Below are 20909 nucleotides of genomic sequence, written 5' to 3' on the forward strand. Positions count from 1 at the left end.
AGGGGTTCTTTTCCCCCAGGTGTAGTGCTGAGGATTGCTTGTGGCTTTAATAACTTTCCTAAGTATGTCCCAAGTTGGTCTTCTCCAGAAGAAAGCCACTGTGCAGTACAGAGTGCTGATGACAAGCCTGGTGTGCTGCTAACACACAGCTCAGCTTTGTTACCTCTGCCAAGTTGGCTCCTTGTCTTCTGCTGTCCTGGATTCAACTTCTCCCCTAACCACGTTGAGTGTCTTAACACCCAGTCTGTTCCAGGAGATTGTTTCAAAGAGCATCGAAGCTCCTGTAGGCTCTGGCAAACCAAACTTGGGGAAGCATTTCAAAGCGCAGGTTACCCCTGGGAGCCACCGAGCTGTCAGCAGGGTGAAATCAGTGGTGGATGGCAGCACAGCTCTGCCTTCCTGTGAGCACAGTCCTACATCAGGAGGGTTGTTTGGAGCCTTAATTACCTTTTTCACACACAGCTTTTCTATCTTTTGTGCTTCTGAAGCACCTCAGAGTGGGGCCTGCTGTTAGCATCTCACTGGGGGAATCCTCTCTCCTTACATATCAGGGCCAGTCTCCAAAGGTGATCTTACCCTGAAATATGAAGGTTTTGGGAAAGATTGTGGTGGGGGCTCTCGAGCAGGATGGACCCAAATCGAGCAGCTGGACATGAGGATGTCAGACCAGGGATGACTTTTTTAATCCCTGTAGTGCATCACAGGCACCAGAATCATCATCTCCTGAAAGACCAGTGTTAAGCTTCATTGGTAGTTTATTCTTACAGCTCTTTGGACTTTCCTATGAACTTCCTGCCTTTCCTCCCAAGATTTTCTTTGCTGCTTGGATGTCAGAGCAAGGGCTTAGCTGTGTGTGTGTGTATTATGAGTTTCTTTGCTGGGTACTGATGTGTGGCAGGTGATGCTGAGAGTGTGCCGTGCACAGCAAGTGTCCTCACAGCTGGATTTAGGAGAGCCTTTCCCAAATCCATCTGTGGGGACACTTGCTATGCATAGGCCGAGTTTCTTGTTTCCGTGGATCTGCTCTTGTCCCAGCAGCGCTGATGCCCATCTCCTGCCCTCACTCCTGCCCTGCAGGAGGTGCTGCCCTGCCTGCTTGACCTCCCTGTTCCACAAGAATGATCTGCTTTGCCACATTCTTCAGCTGTTCCAACCCTTTGTATGGGGAATCACATTCCCTTTCTCTAGTCTTTCCAAGTCAGGCTTATTGCTTGTGGTTAATGGCCCAAACCAAGACTCTCCTGGCCTGAGGAGAGAAGATGGCCTCCTGGAAGGATGCACCTGATGGGAATCTCCTTAGTTCTGCCCCTGTTTCCTTTCCAGGCTAGTGGCAAGAGAAAGTGATGGAATTGAGAAATTTTTAGCCTCCCAGCCCTCTAGCTACATGCTGTTTTATCCACTAAAAATAGTTACTAATTCCACCTTCTGGGGAAACCTCAGACACAGGCTAGGGATTGGTGATGTTAGTTGTTGGCTTTGCTAATAAAATGAACTATGTGAACACTGGCTGTGAGTGCTGAGTTCTTCTTCCTCCTGTGCAGCCTAACATCTTTTAAGTTTTCTCCTGTGGTGAGATTATAAAGGGAAGAGGAGAATTTATTTTTCTTATTAATAATACAGTTATTAAATATTTTTGAGTGTCTTCAGGATAACTCAGTGTTTCTCTAGCTCAGGCTTTAAGGAAGTGTGTAACTTGAGAGCTTTATTTGTCACCAAAAACTAGAAAGGCTCAAAGTTTTCAGTATGAGAAGGGCCTGAGGAAACATCTGTGCTCTGTGTACACAACGAACTTACTTTTTGTTTTGTTTTTAATTTTAGCATAGGTTAAGATCTTGGTTCCATTTTAATTTGGGATGAGTGATTTCTTCCTTATCAAAATTCTGGTTTTGTTGAAACATCCAGAGCATGTGTGAAATCTGGTTCAATTTCAGGAAAAAAAACTCTTGAGAGAAAGTTTGTCAGTAAGGAGTGCTGAGGCAGACAGCAGGGTCTAAGCATTGGGATGTGCTGCAGGCTTAAAAAAGTCCTTTGACTGTGTGAATCTGCTTTGGTGGTGCTTGGAAATTTCATTTTTTGATATCCCCAGCAGCAAAATGGAGATGTGCCCAGAAATGTGCTTGAGCTTAGGGAAAAATCCAACTTTAACACAAGCTTTTGTCATTCTTATGTCTATAAAACATAGTCTGCAAAGCTTTTCTAAAGCATCAGCCTCAAATCAGGAAATGAGAGGATCACATCCTGCCACGCTGTGTCCTGGTTCTTGCTTGTGATTGACTTTTCTGTGGTGCTGCTGTCTTGAGTCCTGCTTGGGTGTTTGCCTGCCTTTGGGGAGCTGCCTGAAGGCTCCAGGTGTCCCTGGGGCTGCAGGGAGCAGTCAGTCTGTGCTGGGTGTGGAGTGGCCATGAGGGATGGCAACTTGTGTATCCTGGTGCTCACCTGTGTTTTGTACCATGGAATTTCTTCAAATACATGGCAGGGCTTTTTACTCCATTATTCTTTCCCAGTCCTCATCTCTTAAAGGAAGGCAGTAATTAAGTTTGGTATTTGTTTAAGCACAGAAAGGAGCTAAGAAGTTCCTAGGCTCTTGTTCGGTTGAAGGACAAGCCAGCATCTTTTTCAAGGCACGGATCTGCTGGGATGCACAATGCCAGGGACTCTCCCATCCTGTGTTATATTCATCAACCATCCTGTTGACTACAGAGTTGTTTCTGGCTTTCTTCAAAGCCTGTATGACTGTCTTATCAATTCTGAGAAAAGCAGGAACCCTTGAGTATGCAACAGGATGGCTGAATTGCAGAATTTGGAGTGTGTCTTGCTTTTTCCACAAACCACAGCATCTCTAAGAAAACTACTGGAAGATGTTTAAAACACCAGCTGTTCCTCAGAACTTGAGAATTTTTATTGCCCCTTTTTGCAAACCCTTATGTGACTTCAGAAAGGGCAAAATCAAGGCAATAAGTGATGTTTGATTTCAACAGCGTTACAATTTTTGCTTTCAGTTTCTAAGTCTTTGAGAGTTAATTATCATGCAGCTCTTAGACAGTAGTTCCATGATTTCTTAATCTGTTGTGTACACTAATTTTCTTTTGGCTAACTGAAGGGAGACATTTGTTTCTGCAGGGCATCAGCTGTGTCTGAACCACAAAGCTCAGGGTTAAGGGAGTCGTAATTACAGAGCCGTGTGGGCTTGCTGTGCTCATCACCAGCTAGAAATGTGAATCTCTCATCTTGACTTCCAAATCGAAAATGTAGCCATAGGTTAATCCCCTCTGCCTGCTCAGGTTCCACCTCTGCAGGCAGAGTGGCACCAGGCATGTGTTCTGCTTTCCAGTGTTCCGCTGTGTGTGTTGGTTTCAGTTATGCTTTAAATATTTGCAGTATTTATGGGGGAGAAGCTCTTTACCGAGAGAATAATTTGGTCTAAATCACTTCCTTGCAAAAGAACGGAGCACACATTCAGGACCTTCAACCTCTCATGTTCAATGCTTTTTTTTCCTTTTGAAGATAAGACAGTTTTCCTTACTCCTTGTTTGTCTCTCTACTTGCAGCATCAGCGAAAGCTTTCTCACTGTGAAAGGTGCAGCTCTCTTCCTGCCACGTGGGAATGGCTCATCTACTCCCAGGATCAGTCACAGGCGAAACAAACATGCAGGTGAGGTGTTGTATTGGGTGGCTGAGGCTTATCTACTCACTCCAGTTTCAAAGTCATCATCTCCTTCTCGGCTGCTGACACACATTTCTTCCTGCCCAGGTGTGGCTCCACGGCCAGTCTCCAGGATGCACAGTTTGGTGCTGATAGGAGAAAAATGTTCAGAACTCTCTTGTTTGTCCTGCACAACCAAACAAATGAGTGACATCAGGGCAGCACTCATAACACTGTGGAGAATTGAGGACAACAGCCCCCCAGAATGTCATCCTGTAATTTTTGTATGAGAGAGGGGTGGGAGGATTTGCCATCAAACCCTTCATGCATAGCACCGGGAAAAGGTTGTGATATGGGCTGAGTAATTGGACTTCTAATCTGCAAGTAGCCAGTTATGATGGGAAAAAAAGGGAGGAGGCTTAACTCTGTGTGGGGGTGAGGAAACCTCTGAGCAGAATCAGTGCTGCTCAGAGGTGTGAGCACAGAGTGAGTAACGCAGAGTCAGTTGTAATTCCTCCTCCTTTATCTGCTAAAAGTTTGATTTGTGTTTTTGCTTTGATTCCCTTTGAAAAGTGGGTCTGAATAATGCAACTCAAACATTTCAGGGTAGCTTATTTTTCATTGGTTATGTGGTGCTGAATCACTGATGGTGTTTTACAGGGATTTTCCCTTTCATTAAGCAATCAGCACGAATAAAACAACGTTGAGACCTTCAGACATTTGCATATGGGGCAGAGACAGAAACAGAGAGGCAGGACTTGGTGTGCTTTGGCAGAAGGTGACCAGCAAAACGTGATTTGGCTTGATTCCAGGTGTAGATCACCTTGTACTATGATACCACCAGCCTGTCATGCAGGTTTACAGCTATGCACCTGATGACTGGTCACCTCAAAGTCTTACTGCAAATGTATTTATAGAAGGAGTTAATGTCAGAAGGCAGTTAATTACACACTTCCACTGAGACATAGTACAAGTGGTACCCAAATTGCTTTGGTGAGGTGCATTAATGGCCAGTTGTCAAAAGAAAATGAATTGTTCTGAAACTTAATTTAAAGCTGGCATTGTGGTCAAGAATGAAGTGACATTGTCTTTGGTGTGGAAGTAGAGTCAGCAGGCTGTTAAAAGCTCCTCTTGGGCTGTCCTGGTTTTTAATCTCTCCAAAGTCCATTGCTGAAGCCCAGATCTCCCATTGTCTGGCTTTACCTCTCTGAAGAAACCCTTTGGTTGGTTTCCTTGGTGAACCTCTGCAAGGCAGCACAAACAACTGTTGAATGTCTCTCCTTGCCTCCTCTACTTGCTCTGTCTGACTTGCATGAGGTCTGGAGACGTTGGTGGAAAATAGTTGCTTGTCTAATCAGCCCAGAGCTCTTGGAAACCAAGATTGCCAAGAAAGCAAATCCGGTGTGTTGTAATTGCTTACAGCAAGATGTTTGGTACTGGAGAGGCTGACTTGCCTAGGGGGTGGGATTTTTGCTCTTAGAAGACTTATGTTATTCCCATCTTTTCAGTTTACAGGGTGAGATTTAATGAGGCATCAGTACCTGTCCTCTCCTTAGTTTCCCAGCTTGTCAAGGGATGTGAATGCTATAGTGGTTTTCTATGGTGCTTGGATGTTTCACTGAAGAGAGTCCTGTTCTTTTCTGTAGACTTTTCTAATTCCAGCAGACCAAGACACCAAGGGGTCGGTGTGTCACCTTCCTGAGCAAAACATCTGTGCCACCAAAATTAAATCAGTGATGTAGAGAGGTGGACTGGCTGCTGGCAGTGCCCTAGCACAGTGTGTGCGACTGTCTCCTTTCTGGGACACTGATAATCCGTGCTCAGCTTTCATTCCATGTGTGTTGTGACTTATCTCTGGCACACAAAATTAGAAGGGGGTAGAGAGCAGACATAACTTTCCAGTATGGAATTGTTGCCTATGGATGAAATAGTATTTCAAGTGGCTACAAGAGCATTTTCTAGGAAGGTTGGCTAACCTTCCTGACCTGCCTTTCTGATTCATCAGAGGTGCTCGAATCCAGTGGGAAGAGTAAATGGGTAACAGGAAATAATGCTCACACCCATCTCTTTTAATCACACCATCTCCAGCAGTGGGAATCATTGGCAGATTGACTAGATGCAGGACCAGCTGTCCACGCTCCTCTCGCTGGGCGGTCCTGTGCCACCTGGCAAGCTGTGCTGGGTGGGATGGTGGGCTTGCTTTTCCACAACAAACAATGCTGGAGGAGGCCAGAAAAGGATGTAACTTCCCTGGGGCTTTTGCCATCTCTGGAATACTCTGAATCACTTTTCAGATCCCACCCCAGCCAATGCTTTGCACCTAGCCTGCCAGCTCAAGGAAACAAAAGCATCTGCTCGGTGCAGGACAATGTGATAGGAAGCAGCAGTCCTGCCATGAATGCCAGCAAAGCTGACAGCTCTTCACAGGACAGGATGTGATATCTTTGTGCTGATTCTGGCATGTTAAAACCTTTCCTTTGGTTTCTGTTAATCCAGGAAGCTTACAAAATGCCTTGTGTGTTTGGGACTGAAAATGCTGCAAGTTGATTAAAGCTGGCCAAGGAAGCAATCCTTTACTTTCCAGCTCTGGAGCTCCCAAGGCTGGCAGGGGAATAGGGAGCAGTGTGGTAAACTTTCTGAGGATGAGGGATAATGGAGCTCCTTGCCTGAGCCTTGCAGAAAGGGTTGTCGTAGAAACTTCCTCTCTTTTTAAAGTATTTAAATAACCCAGTAGTCCTGGTGATGTTTTTTAAACTCTGGAAACTTCGGCTCTTAAGCTGGATCCTGAATTACTGTCAGCAATAGGTGGGAACTGTTACATTTTGGGGAGGGAAAAGCTGAGGTGAAGCATCTTTGATTTCAAGACGTGTGGATGCTTCTTGAATCAAATACTTGCTGAGCTCTTCCAGGCTGTGGGCAGGAGGTGCAGAAGGACCTCTTGAGTAGACTGTTCTCAGCAATTCCCACTGTGGTAGCAGCTGGAACTGAGCAGCACTGCCAGGATTTTGCACTGGTGATGACGTGGGGAGATCTTGTCTCCTGCTGCACCCCTGGGAGGACAAGCAGCCTTTCCTGTGTTACCTATCTTCCCACATATTTGCTGTGGACTTTTCTAATGCCAGCAGACCAAGACACAAAGGGATCAGTGTGTCACCTTCCTGAGCAAAACATCTGGAGGCATGTGCCAGCCCCTCCAGCCATGGGAACAATGTCCTTGGGCAGGAAGCAGCCTCAGGTGCTTGTCACGGCTAGTACTTTCCCTAGCACTGCAGAGTGCCTCAGCTTGTCCCACCCCCAGTTAAAAATGCAGTCCCAGAGCATTGTCTCATTCTCCATATGCTGAAATGTGTTTCAAGGAGGAAGGAAGAGGAGAGCAGGGAATGCCATGTCCTGCACAGCCCACTCCACACTAGCTTGTCCCTGTCCCATCCAGAGAGGGGCTGCAGCAGCCCTTCAGCCCTGCTGTGCCAACAGCTATAAAATCATTTGGAAACCATGCTGGGTTTCTTTTCTTCCCCTTCCCTTTTGTGGCACTTCTGGATTCTGCTCCATGTCCAAGGTTTCCTTATTTCTGAGAGTCCATGAAATAGCATGGATTCTAGCACCACTGATAAACGAGAAAGGGAGGACAGGGAGATTAACCAACCTTCCTAGAAAATGCTCTCATAGCCACTCCTGAATACTTGCTCCAGCTTCATGCTCTTCCCTGCAGTGTTGCCTAAACTCAGCTTCCCAGCTGTGGGGGAGTGGGAGAGTAAAGGATCCTCTTCCTGCTCATCTGTGCCACCCACCTGGCAGCCTTGCACTGTCCTTTCTGGGAGTGCAGATTAATTTTCCATGTAGTGGTTGTAAAACCAGCCCCTTGCAGGAGGTGCTGCTGCTGACTGACACTTGGGGGGTGATGTTGGCTCTCTATGGGTCGGGGAGTAGTGCTGAGAAGTCAGTGCAGCAGTGCCAACAGCAAGGCATCTCACTTGTCTTTCAAATGCTTGATGCTTTAGAAGCCTGGGACACTCAGCTCTTTTTAAGAGGGCTTTAAAGTTACTGCATGACTCTGATTTTTTTTTTTTCCTATTCTTTCTGTTTTCCTCAACTTCACCAGTGAAAGTGGAGCAGGTGTTTTCTAGGAAAAAAATGAGATGTTTGATTTTTCAGGTGACAGTTCTTAGCTGCTTTTGGGAGGGGTTGTACACATCTGTGTGTGGGCACATGATGCTCTAAGACAGGACTAATCTCACTTCAGGGGGGATCCTTTTGCCTAGGTAGTTGTGCACTGAGTAATAAGTTGGTGTAAAAGAATTATCAGATTTCTGGAGTGAAGCACGTGGTGGAATGAGATGTTGAACCTTGGGGTGAGGTCCATTTCTGCCTTGTCTGTTAAAAGAACAAAGAGGACCGAAACACTGTTTGTTTCCGTTATAAAAGATAACACAATTTAGCAGGAGAGAGTGTGGTGAGACAGGAACAGGTGAGAAAATGGAGCAAAGAGCAGCTGACTGAGAGATGACAAAACTCCCACATCTGATGGAGTAGGTGGGAGTAACAACTCTGACGGTGACGTGTCAGGTTTCTTGGTGGACATTTGCTCTGGCTGCACAGCCAGGAACTTGCATGTGATTTAAAACTATTTTTGTGCATTCACCTTTCCCTCTTGCCCACAGGGGATCTCCAGCAGCACCTGCAGGCCATGTTCATCCTGCTCCGCCCAGAAGACAACATCAGACTGGTAGGTTGGCTTTCTGCTTATCTGCTGTGAACTAATATAAAGGTTAAGCTCCACGTGACAAATACAGCTGTGTAACTCAGGAAAGCAGTGCAGTGTGTGTGTGAGTGGTTTCATCAGCAGGCTTGGAGAGTCTTTGCAACCACAAAGGTAGAAAAGCAGCTAATTATGAAAGGCCTGCTTGTTTGGTTGTTCAGTGAGACAAATTGTATGGCTAGAAGATTGTCTTTGAACCAAATGCTGAGTACATAAGCTCTAAAAAAGTCTCCTAGCAATTGCCAGAGAAGATGGGTATATAACTTGGTATCCTGTTTAAATCAAGAGTTGGTGACTTAAGTCTGACCAGCATGAGCACCTGCCCTCCTACATTAGTTCAGTTGTATTCCTCACTCTGCTCTCCTGACTTTTGGCATCCCAAAAGGCCATGGCTTGTCAGGAAGGAGCATGTAGGATCCCCATGTATCCATGCACCTATATTGAAGCTTGTCTTTCTGCTTTTCTGGGCTGTTCTCTCCTATAATGATGTAATGAAAATTAGGCATTGCTGTTCGTAGCATTCATATGCAGTCCTGAAGACCTCCAGAAGCCAAACATGAGCAGTGAGGAATTTGTCTGGGATGTGTTGAAGTGCTCTACAAGGTCAGGCATGACTGCAGTGTGTCTGCACCTCTCATCACTCAATAGCTTGAAGTTTCTTTCCTGTGTTGTCTTGGTGCATCTTAGCAACGTCTGCCCAAAGTAGGATTGTCAGCATCACAAGTCTTATTCTGGCACCTCTGGTTTGCTGAATCCTCCTGAGCTGTCCTGGACATGGACTGATTGTTATGAGTATAGCTAGGAAACAGCCAAGATTACTATGGAATGCTTTAACTTCCAAAATGACCACTGAAAATCATTTTCCACAAGCAAGCTAAAGGACCTGCTCCTATGCTTTGTCAGGCACACCTTGCTGTCTGTAAAATGTCAGTGAAAGTGATGGGAATGGAGGTTCTCAATGCTTTTCAGAATCTGAGCCAGGGTTAGAACATTGGAAGCTATTGAACAAGTCATTGTTCAGCAATATCACTGGCTACATTGTGTGATTTGGGACAAATTAGCCTTAACAGCTGAATAAGGACTTTGTGGGCTGAGACATAAACCCTTTTGTTCAGAGCTACTTTTGGAATGCTGAAATCTTGCATGAGGTTAAGTTCGATAGTCTACTTGAATTTAATTGATTCTTGACGAACGAAGGGTGAGCAGAGCTGCAATAGACTCTCTCATAAAACAGTAGATACAAACGAGATTTGAAATATAAACAGTACTGAGAGAAATGCATTCTCCTCATTTTGTTGGCTGCTGTCATTCAGAGGAGGGCAGGCTTCACAGCTCGGAGGGCAGCAGAGCAATCTAATCCTCTAGGAACATACACTTCAAATTTGGAACAACTCTTATTTCTGTTGGAGCTATTGGCAGAGGTTTTTAGCCTTCCATGAGAACAGGATTAGAGCAACAGTACCAGTGTAAGATCAGTAGGAAGGAGAACAAGGAGTTAAGAGTACAGAGCGATTGAATGTGTTCCTGTAGCTTAGCAGAGCTGTGGGCTTGAAAGTTGGAGCCATTTTTTTGTCTTCAGATATCTCAATGAGAAATGTGTTCTCGTGTGAAACACCTACTATCACAGAGCATGAAAAAGATGAAAGGTCAGTATGAACTTCTTGGAATGTGCTGTTCATAAGAGCTGGTGAAATATCACATCAGACTTCTGATGAAACAGGAATGCAGCAGAAGATAAAGTTGGCTTGTGTTTAGGTGAGCCTAAAACTAAGAAATATGTTGCTGACCCTGAAAGCACTACAGGAGATGATGACTTGTTCATGAGCAGACTACAAATAACCTTCCCAAATTGAGGAGAAAGCTAGCTCTGTGTAGATGAGCTGTTGAGAAAGAACTTTCCATCTCATCACAGTCCCCGAAGCCAGGTCATCCTCCCTAGGCTGACTTGGTTTTCAAATACCTTCATTTAAAAGGCATCAGACCACTTGGTGTGCTCCTGCTGTCAGGTGAGCATATGAACTAGTACTTAATGAAAAGGTTAGAGACTCATTTGTGATTTGATGGGCATGTTGGAGCTTTAACCGTAACTCCTGAGGTTGGCTGGTTTACAATGTCCAATTTGCTGTTCTATTATTCCAGTAAATTTAGCAAAACACATTATCTGCCCTAATCATAGCTCTTTGCTTTGTGCTAAGGGTGTAAGTGTTAAACCTAAAGAGCCACACTAAGCCATGCCCTGTTTCTCTTAACTGGCCTCTGACAATCCCATCCCATCGATGTGAAGCTGTGTGACCTTTGTTCACTGTTTGTCTCACCGTGTTCTAAAGGGTCTTGCTTTAAGACCTGCCATTACTGCTAGCCAAATTGGTTTAGCAAAGTAAGTTAAATTATGCTAATCCTCTTGCTGCTGGACTGTCCTCAAGAGAAGCAGAACAGAACTTGTGTATGGATGCCCCAGACACGGAGCAGCTGCATCTGTTTTAGACAAGTCTGTGCTTCTGTTTGAGGTTTGCTTCCTGATGTAGATAATTACTTTAACCACCAAGACCTTGGTGATTACTTGCTCTTCTAGGTTTGAGAGCACTTTTCTGTTGTCCCACAAGTGGTTAGTTGTAGAAACAGCCATCTTGAGCAGAATTCACACCTTGAAGGACTGACCACTTTGATCCTCCGTGTTCCCAAAGGAATCCCAGTGACTCAAGAAGCAAGAAGGAAAAGAAGGCTGGTTTTAGCATGACTTACCCTAAGGAGATGGGGTGGGGCACAGTCTGACTGTACAGAGCACGGCTGTCTGCTGCCATCAGCATTTGGGGAGTTTCTCTTAGTCTTTGGTCCCATTGGACAAGTGTAGAAGACACTGTCAACACAGTCTCCTGCCTGCACTTGCTATTCTGTCCCATCACTAGAGCTGCTGCTCCCTGCAATGCCACTGGGAATGTTTCCCTGCCGCGCTCAGCAGTCCCTGCAATAGAGCACTCTGGTGGGATAGTGAGCTCTCTTTAGCTGCTGGGCACTGTTGTAGACTCCACCGCGTCTTGTGGTCAAGACTTACCAGCTAGTGGACAGGCAAGGTGTGAGGAGGTCAGAGAAGGCTTCCTCTAAGTTGGGAGGTGCCATCCTGACCTGAAGACCTAGTTGAAAAGAACTAAAGGAGCATGTTGGGAAAAGCAGCCTGCTCCTGTGAGATCCCACACCATAGTTGTTTTGTGGATAAAATCACTGTTTAAACCAGGCCTCTGAGCCATGACCTCCTTTGGGCCACCAAGTGGTGTCTGCAGGAGCAGTGGCTCGGGAGAGCTGCTGGTGTTTGAGGAATTTGGGTTCAGTTTGTGAAGGATGTCAAACACCACCTCAGACTTCAACTGTTGGGTCAGAAGGAAATCAGCAACCAGATCCCATTGCAGCACAGGGCAAGGCTGGTCTGGGACAGCTCCTTCTTGCCCATGTTTGCTCTCTGCAGGCCCTGCTCAAAGTTCAAGCAGCAGTTCAACAATATGGTAAACACTGAGGCCAGAGTGTGTTTTGGGGTTGAATTAGGCTGTCCGAGGTTAAAGTTCAGCACACAGAATTAAGACACTTCCTTTCTAGGGATGTCCTAGTTTCTCTGGTTGGGATCCTGTGACTAAAATAACTACAAATGGCTTGGAACAGAGTCCAAGAAGTGTTGCAAGTAAAGGCTGCCTGCTGCAGATGTTTATAGGCAGCACTGGGCTCCTTTCCCCAGGCAGCTCACTAACCAGCAGGCTGTCTGTAAGAGTTGCTGGAATCACTTCAGTTCTCACTTCTCATGGCAGCACACCTCAGTGCAGCCTTTCAGGAGCTTCAGGGCTGGTCTGACATTCACAGCTGAAGTTCCATTGCTGTTCTCTGAATGCTCTTAGTAGTGTTTGGGGGAGTTTCAGGTGAACTTGGGCATCCTCTGGTCCTGCTAAAGCTCTGTTTGACACTGTGATACATGTGGTTGTGGCAGGGGGAACGAGCCACAATAAATTTTTCTAGGCAATCTGAATCCAGTGATGGATATGGCTTAGTCATGGGGATGTCTTTTCCTGCCAGGTGTAAGGCAGTAAGGTTGCATCTGCACCAGGGAAGTTGCCAAGAGAATTCAAAGGATTGGCAGGAGACCATGTATGAATTAGATCCTGGTTGTCTGTCCAGCTGCCTGGGAAGGTGGTGGAAAGAGTCTCATTGGAGCTGTTGTAGCACACAGTAGTTCAAAGGAAAGCTCTGGTTCTCTGGGCAAAACCCTCTGAGAGGTGAAGAGCATGTTCAACATCTTGTCTGGCTGAACGTGTAATGGCTCGTGAAGCTCACTGGGCTGGGACCAGGCAAAGGGCTGTTCAAAGTAGCCTTGGTGGGACAGAGCAGGCCTGCAGCCAGATGTGCAGAGGGCACCAGGAGCACCCCAGCTGCTGAGGAAGGCACTGTGTGACAATAAGGCACCTCTTACCCAGCTGAGGAGTGTGGGACATCCATACTAGTCCAAACTGCATCACTGCTTCTGCGCCTGGCACTCAGCATGAAAAAGTGGCTCGTGAAGGTAATAGCACCTGTTCTGCTGATTGCACTGCTTATCTCTTCCCTTCTTTTCTTCAGGCTGTAAGACTGGAAAGTACCTACCAGAACCGCACTAGATACATGGTGGTGGTGTCCACCAATGGCAGACAAGACACCGAAGAGAGCATTGTCCTAGGAATGGATTTCTCTTCCAATGACAGGTACTCAACAGTGTCCAGGTGGGGAAAGTCCTTGTGTTCACCCATACACTGAGTTAAGTGTAGATATCACTGTCTAGTGCCCATGTTTTCTGGGGATGCACTGCTTCAGATATTTCCAGCCTTTTTTGAGATCCAGAATTCCCTTTTCATTTCTTGAAAGGACATGGCAAATGGGAAGGCAACAGTGCAGGTCAGCATCTCCTCCATTCTTCCAAGCCTCAGGCTTGTGTGAGGACATTGTGCCTTTAAGTGCCTCTGAATGGTCAGGTCTCCAAGCCCTGCACACCAGAGACAGGGACAATTTGCATGCAAAGAAAGAAAAAGCTGCAATTAGAGAAGCTGTACTTCAGGGTTCAGGAGTGCAGGTAATAAGAAAATGACTGTCAGGCAGCCCCTTGCCAAGGGCATGGCACAAAGGGCCTGATGGGAATGTCAGGGTTGGTGATGGCAGATCTTATACAGCGTGTGCTCTCCCCAGACAGCAGTGTGTCATCAGGGTTTAGTGCTTCTGCTTTATTCATTATCCTGCTGCCCACAAGGCTGCAGAATGTGGCTGGGAAGCAGCTTTTGCTGCTGGTGGGACTGTAAGCCAGGAAGCAACACTCCAGCAACTTTAGGGGCAGAATCTTCATATTTGGAAGGGCACATTGGGCACTTTGGAGAGGGCATGGAGGCACATGACTCTCTTAAAAATAGTTGTAAGTAAATACTGGCCTGTGTGGGAAGAGAATCATCTGAATATTCAAAATGTGGCTGGGAAGCAGCTTTTGCTGCTGGTGGGACTGTAAGCCAGGAAGCAACACTCCAGCAACTTTAGGGGCAGAATCTTCATATTTGGAAGGGCACATTGGGCACTTTGGAGAGGGCATGGAGGCACATGACTCTCTTAAAAATAGTTGTAAGTAAATACTGGCCTGTGTGGGAAGAGAATCATCTGAATATTCAACTAATTCTGGAAGGTTCATACTTATCCTTGCTTCTAGCACAGCTTACTACAGTGAGAGTGAGTCTTACTTTTGACACTAGTTGGAATAAAATAATTCCAGGTAGTTAGCAGGGTCACCAGAAACATTTTTGAACTATTTGGCTATGAAATTGCCTTCCAAATGACCTGCTGATCACAGAAGCCATCATGCTTAGTCTCAAGTGGCTTGGTTTGGATGTTTAGCTTGGCTGATGCCTGCTAAAACAGAGGACCAGCTTGTTGCTGCCCCTGGTTCCTGTCTCCCTGCACATGTGTGCACAGCTGTGGCTCAGAGATGCTCTTGCTGTGGGGTAAGAATAACTTGTCCTTGCACAGGTTGCTGTGAGCTTGGAGCTCACTATTGGCTGTGATGTAGCAGCACAGCCACCTTTGATAACTGAGAGCTCACTGGTATTCAGTCTCTAATAACATACTGGGGTCACTTTAGCTTTCTGCTAGAGTTACTGAGGTCCTGGATGGTCACTCTGATACGTCCTCCCCTAGCCCACTTGGTATTTATAACTCCATGTAGACTTGTTGCTATGGTCTCTGATAAGAGCTTGCTGAACAGTATCACTAAAAATACCCCAACCACCTTGGGAAGCCTTTTAAAAACACATCTTTCCATGAGCTCATCTCATGTTGTCAACAGAAATAGCTGCGTGCCGCAGTGTCTCCTTGTGCTGGGCACCAGGGCTCCGAAGCCTGGGCTCGTCCTCTTCCCCCACTTCTCATGAGCTGCACAGGCTGCTGGGGGCGTTGGGGCTTGTGGAAATTTGAGAGCACCTAGTGCAAAGCAGAAGAGCAGGAGGCAATTGAATTTAGCTCTTCAAGAGGCTGCTTTGATTATGGAGCAATTTCACAGCTTTTTGAGACTCGGCTTTTTTCATTTGACAACCTGGTGCAGGTTGTGTTGGGTTCCCCCACTCCTGCCTCTTTTCCATCACTTGATTTCTGCTTTTAACTTGGCTTTTTTGCTCAACCTTACAGAAAGCATGCAACTGAGGGCAAAGAGTGCAAAGCAGCTGAGAGAGGAGTGGGATTGCCAAGAGGTGTCTGTCTCAGTTGGCTGTTGTGCTCATCCTCAAGGTGTGGGAGGGTGAAGAAGGTCCAGGAGTCAACCATGGGCGATAGGCTGTGATTGCTAACCTACCATGCTGCCAGTCACCCTGCTAGTCACTCCACTGCTCCCAGTTTCCAGCAGCTGTGGCTGAGGGACAAACAAGAAAACAAAGCTGTGGATTGCAAAATCAGAGCTAGGAACAAACCACTTGAGCCTGAGAGGGACTAATCTGTAAAGAAAGCCTTGAGCTGACCAAAGACTGAGCCCCCTCTGACCTTCTGCACAAAGCTCACTGCTTCTGGATCCTGTTTGCTCTTCTCCTGGGTGTGTTAACCCTTTAGGCTTCCTCAAAGGTTACTGCTGTACCCTGAATCTGGTTAGTGATCCTTGCCAGATCCCTGTAGAACAACACTGTCACTGTTTGTCCCTGAAGCAATAGTGGGATTTTTCCTTTTATTTTTTCCCCTAATGTGTACAAAAATATGCAACAATTGCTGTAAAATTAGCATGATGCTGTAGTAGATAGACTGACCTTCTCTTTCTTACTGCAGTAGCACTTGTACAATGGGCTTGGTGCTGCCACTGTGGAGTGACACCTTGATCCACCTGGACGGCGATGGGTGAGAGTCTTTTGTAGGTTTTGGGTCAATAGCAGAGGGTCTCCTGTGTGTGAGCTTGCAGCAGGGTGTGTGGGGAAGGATTCCATTGGTTGCAGAGCCCTTACAGGTCCAGTAGACCTTCTCTATTGACCTGTATCAGGTTAGTAGGCTCAAAGCCCTAAATCACAGTGGTTGTGGCAGGGAGCACCAATAATTGACTTATCTGTGAATAAACACGCACTGAGACAGGGGCTTATGTGTGTGTTTAAGCTGGAGTAAAGGAGCTTTTACTGGCGAGTGGGTGTGTAGTGAAAGCTCCTTAAAAGGATTCTATTATGTGTTCCTCAATCACGCTTGCAGCAGGCAGTGCTCAGTCCAACATAAAACAAGAATGATGTTTCTCTGCCAAATAGACACCTGACTTGCAGACTCCTGTTTGTGCCAGTTACACAGGCTGTCCATTGCAGTGCATGGATTGACTTTTCTTTCCTTGCTAGCTGCCCCAGGATCACTTTAGCTGGACTCTGTTGCTCCCAGCTGTGGCACTGAATTTGTGTTGCCAAGGTAAACAGCACAGCCCAGCACTGTCCCACTTAGTTTCATTCCCAAACAGCAGCTGCTTAAAAACGTTATCTTAGAGCTTTTAGTGTGCTATTTTGCTCTGTTTGCTAGCTGAACTCGGCAATGTATGCATAGGGCTAGGCCTTTGCTGTTCTAATGTGCTACAGATTATCAGTTATTAACTAAAAAGTGACTTTTGGGACACATTTTCACTGTGCCTCTTCTCTTCTCACCAGAGGGTTCAGCGTATCAACAGATAACAGAGTGCACATATTCAAGCCCGTGTCTGTACAGGCAATGTGGTGAGTACTTACTATAAGCTGCCTCAGCAATCCTTTTTCCAGGTGTTTTGGCTACTTAAGCTTTTAAAAAGCAAGAGCTGCTTTATGTTACTTATATCTTGAGACCTGCTCAAGCAGACAGAAGTTTTCTTCAGAGACAGGGAAGGAAGTTTGATACCAAAGGAAAAAAAAAAGCCACGTGAGTGCTGGTATGCAGCACCTTTGTCTCAGCTGGGGGCAGGAAGGAACAGGATGATTTTCCTTTCATAGGGCTGCTGCTTTGTGTCTCCCCAAAGTAAAATTGCTCTGAGTATATTTGAAATATTGAGACGTGTTCATTGTGACAGCGAGAAGGACAGAGAAGCTGTCTGCATTTTTCTTTCCTTTTAGGGTGGCTCATGTTAGAATGTAATGGCTGTGAAAGTATTTCTGGCTCAAGCTTCTTTGCATTGCAGAAATGCATCGCCTGTCAGGGTGTCATGCTTCTGTCACCCCAGTGATTTTGACTTGGATCCTTCTGATCCCAGTCAAAGATTTAAAATAAGCTAAAAATAGGAGAGGGGGATTTGTTTCCCAGCAGCAGCTGAAGAAACTTCTGATATCCCTTGTGCAATGAGAGAGGACAGACACCTAAACACCTCGGTGCAGTCCTAAGCCTTGGTTGTACAGCTCTGATTCCTGGGTGTCCCTGCCCTGCACGTAGGGGTGTTGATGGCACAGTAGGAGCTGTCAGCACCCTGTCTTGGACACAAACTGTGCATCTTATTTAGGGCTTAGGTAGTTGCAGCAGATTTGGAGCCAGAGACACAGGTGCCCTCTGAATGGTGGGCACCTTCACCATTATCCAGACTTGGCTTGGCATACACCAGTTAAGACATGCAAGCTCTGGCAGCGTGTGGCTCTCCACACCCTTGCAGGACATTGTCAGGACTCTTGCACTGGGATTTGTACCAACTGATGGGACATGAGCAGCATCCTGGATTTGGCTGCTGCTTTGTGCTCCATACCAGCCTGAGGAAGAAATTATAATCTTGCAAGTATTGTTCCCTTCCTAGGTCTGCTCTGCAGAGTTTGCATAAGGCCTGCGAAGTGGCACGGAGCAACAATTACTATCCAGGGAGTCTCTTCCTCACGTGGGTCAGTTACTATGAGAGCCATATCAACTCTGACCAGTCATCGGTCAACGAGTGGAATGCCATGCAAGATGTGCAGTCCCACCGGCCCGACTCGCCTGCCCTCTTCACTGATGTGTAAGTTGGTCTGGCTCTGCTGTTTGCCTGTCAGGCACTGCACTCTTCAGTGAAGAGACACTTTCCACAAGAGATTGCTCTTAATTAGGTATTAATAAGGAGAGGTTTCCTGTTCCAGGTAATAAGCAGACTCCTGGTGAGGTAAACACCAGCACTGGAAGTTTAGCCCTCCTGGGGCTCCCTTGTACCTCCTTCAGACTGTTTTCTGTTTAGTTGTTTGCCTTGGGCTTTAGGCTTGCAGACCTTTGCTTCTGCAAGTCCTGTGCTGCCAGTGAGAGAGGTGTGGTGTACCTAGTCCCTCCTCTACTGGTTTTATCCTTTAGTTTCCAGGCCTGGAGTCAGGAACAGGTTTCTCTGGACTTCACTCTTACGCTGGCATGTGTCTGAGCACATGCTTAGAGTAACATGGTCTTTTTATCTTAGTTCATTTTGCTGTAAAGTGAAGTGTTTATGTATGGAACTTCTGAGCCTGTGAGCTCAGAAACATCATCTGATGGATGGGATCATCCATCTGATACACCTAGGAATGGGAACAGAGCAGTGCAGTTTTTCATCATCCTGAGGAGCTCAGCAAGTCTGGAACAGGACAGTGTAAAGGTCCCAAGATGCCTCCAGCTAAATGTTTGGATATGTGATGATAGATGGTCCAAAAGAGTGGCTGAGATAGATTGGTAGACACTTTGGAAAGACAAAATTTATAGTCTGTATCAACAGTCAAGGTTTACCACCCCTGTAATCAGTAATTGCTGATGGTACTGATACCATGTAACCTCAAAGGTAGTCTGTGGCCAGATGTGATGCCAAGTGCAAGGGCCTAAGTTGCCCAGTGTGTAGTAGAAGAAATGACTTCACTGGGCCCAGCTGCTTTCCCAGGATAATAGTGCCTTTGGTTGATTTATGCTCCCAGATATTTCCTGTTGTTGGAGTTCAGTGAGTGAATAATGATGCTAAGCAGTTGTTCAGCTGTGAACAAGTCTTCACACTTGATTGTTTTTTAATGTGCAAGGAGGGTAGTAGAAAAGTTTTGGCAGGCTGTCAGATTAATATTTTCTTGCAGCTTTTCATATATAAATTTTATCTAGCCCACTCTTGCCCTGGTGGCAACAATTGAATTATTTCCTGGGGACACTTAAATAGCATTCTCTTAATTGAGTCCTGAAATAATGCATGAGGTTAAAAGGACCAGGAACTTTCATGGATTTTATTTGTGAACCACCAGTTGGACACTTGTAGTGTCTGTGCCATTGCCATCCTGGCAGTCTTCCAGAGAAAGGGAAAGGTGGTGCAAGATGTCACTGCTGAGTCCCTTCTAAAGATGCTGGTGAGCCAGCCCTGTGCTGCTGCTCTGCTGCAGCTTCCCCTGGTGTTAGTCAGGCTATTTTTGCAGCTGGTGATAAGGCCCCTGGCAGCAGAGGCGGGAGGAATGCAGAGGCTTAGCTGCCCTGGTCTCTCCATGTAAGGAGTTTTGGAGCTGTTACCTTTCCAAGAAAGGTAGGGAGAGGCTTAGATATTGCTCCAGAGGGTATAATGCAGCCTTCCCAATTTAAATTTTACCAAATACCAGAGGTTCTCTGGATGACTACAATGGATTAGGAGCATTCAGTTGGTGTCTTTCATATACAACTGGGAATCTAAACTGGGCTTTGCAGTCACCTGAATTCCCTCCAGCTGAGGACATTGCTTGGGGGAAGTAGTGTGAGAGACTCTGTAGAGTACCCAGTCTATACAGTACCTGGTTTAAAAGTGCCATGATTCCAGTTTGTTTCCCCTCTTGGTGACTCTGTTGCTTTCCTCTGATAGCCCAACTGAGCGGGAACGCACGGAACGGCTAATTAAGACCAAGTTAAGGGAAATCATGATGCAAAAAGATTTGGAGAACATTACATCAAAAGAGGTGAGCGGTGAGGGAGCAGCACTGGAAGTGCTGTTGTGCAAACTAGAGTTCTGTACTTTATGCCATGAAGAAAGGCTAGAACGAAAGCTTCACATGGCTTTCTTGTGTCCCTCCTTCCCACCCAGATACGCACGGAGCTGGAGATGCAGATGGTGTGCAACCTGAGGGAGTTCAAAGAGTTCATTGACAACGAAATGATAGTGATCCTTGGGCAGATGGACAGCCCCACACAGATATTTGATCATGTCTTTTTGGTAAGTCTAACAGTGAATTCAAGAGTAAACACTCTGAACGCTTCTCACTATGACTTGGTTGACACAGAGGCCTCTGGAGGAAGTGAAAGGAATTCTGAAGGAGAAATTGGTTGATCCTGGGGTCAGGTACTCCTAAGCAGGACACTAGTGCTACTGAACAAGAGCAGCATGGCTTTTGTTCTGTACTGAACTTGTACTGTACTAAAGTATTTGCTGTACTAAGCCTTGCCACAGAGCACCAGCCAAGCTGCAGACCCTGTCACTAGAGGATAGAAGGGGAAAAGTCTAAATTCTAACTGTTTTTCAGGGATGTTTCCATTGATGTAAGAGCAGTTTTGTGGCTTTAACTGTCCAGGGTACCCACACACCGAGGTCTTGGAGCATACATGTGTTTGAGAAGGGCATAACTACAGCAAAGAGAGAGGGGAGCTGTGTAACGTTCACTAGGAATGATGCTCTTCTAACATGGAAAGCTGAGTTCATGTAATCCAGGAGGAACAGGGGAGCATAATAAAGAATCCTGGAGATAAGTCACTTAAGGAAACATAAACATTTTGCTGTTTAATGTTTTGCTTGCTTAGTTGCCTTCCATTGCTGCTGGGGCCTGTCTAATTACTGCAGCTCTGGTGAGTCAGCGCTCCACTGGATTTCCCAGCCCTGGAGCGACGGACGCAGGTTTGGTTGGGCTGTCTAGCCTATGAGGTTGGCTCAACTTTAAACAAAACCATTCCTCTTGGACCAGCTGGTCTTTCCAAATGGAGAGGGCCTCTCCCAGTCTCCTGAAGCTCAGTGCTGTGGCTCAGAAGGGATGGTCTGTGTTAATGTGAGCACTCCCAGGATATCATGCTGGGGTAGAGCCAGGAAATTTAAAGTACCTACGATGTAATGGATTATTTTTTTTTGCAGACTATGTGTTCTAGGGA

The 20909-nt window shown here is 46.2% G+C and overlaps 1 protein-coding gene across 1 annotated transcript in view; it reads left to right on the forward strand.

The window, feature by feature from the left end:
* The first annotated feature begins 864 nt into the window (after positions 1-864).
* SSH2 (slingshot protein phosphatase 2) overlaps positions 865-20909 on the forward strand; it is a 32797-nt gene continuing 12752 nt past the window's right edge. Inside the window, exons 1-9 of the mRNA XM_009074790.1 lie at positions 865-881; positions 3549-3652; positions 8305-8369; positions 12999-13120; positions 15699-15767; positions 16544-16609; positions 17644-17838; positions 19639-19732; positions 19858-19986. Of these exons, the coding sequence (XP_009073038.1) occupies positions 865-881; positions 3549-3652; positions 8305-8369; positions 12999-13120; positions 15699-15767; positions 16544-16609; positions 17644-17838; positions 19639-19732; positions 19858-19986 (861 nt within the window). The remainder of the gene's footprint in view (positions 882-3548; positions 3653-8304; positions 8370-12998; positions 13121-15698; positions 15768-16543; positions 16610-17643; positions 17839-19638; positions 19733-19857; positions 19987-20909) is intronic.

The sequence above is a fragment of the Acanthisitta chloris genome, unplaced genomic scaffold (genome assembly GCF_000695815.1).
Source record: "Acanthisitta chloris isolate BGI_N310 unplaced genomic scaffold, ASM69581v1 scaffold9315, whole genome shotgun sequence".
Classification (NCBI taxonomy): domain Eukaryota; kingdom Metazoa; phylum Chordata; class Aves; order Passeriformes; family Acanthisittidae; genus Acanthisitta; species Acanthisitta chloris.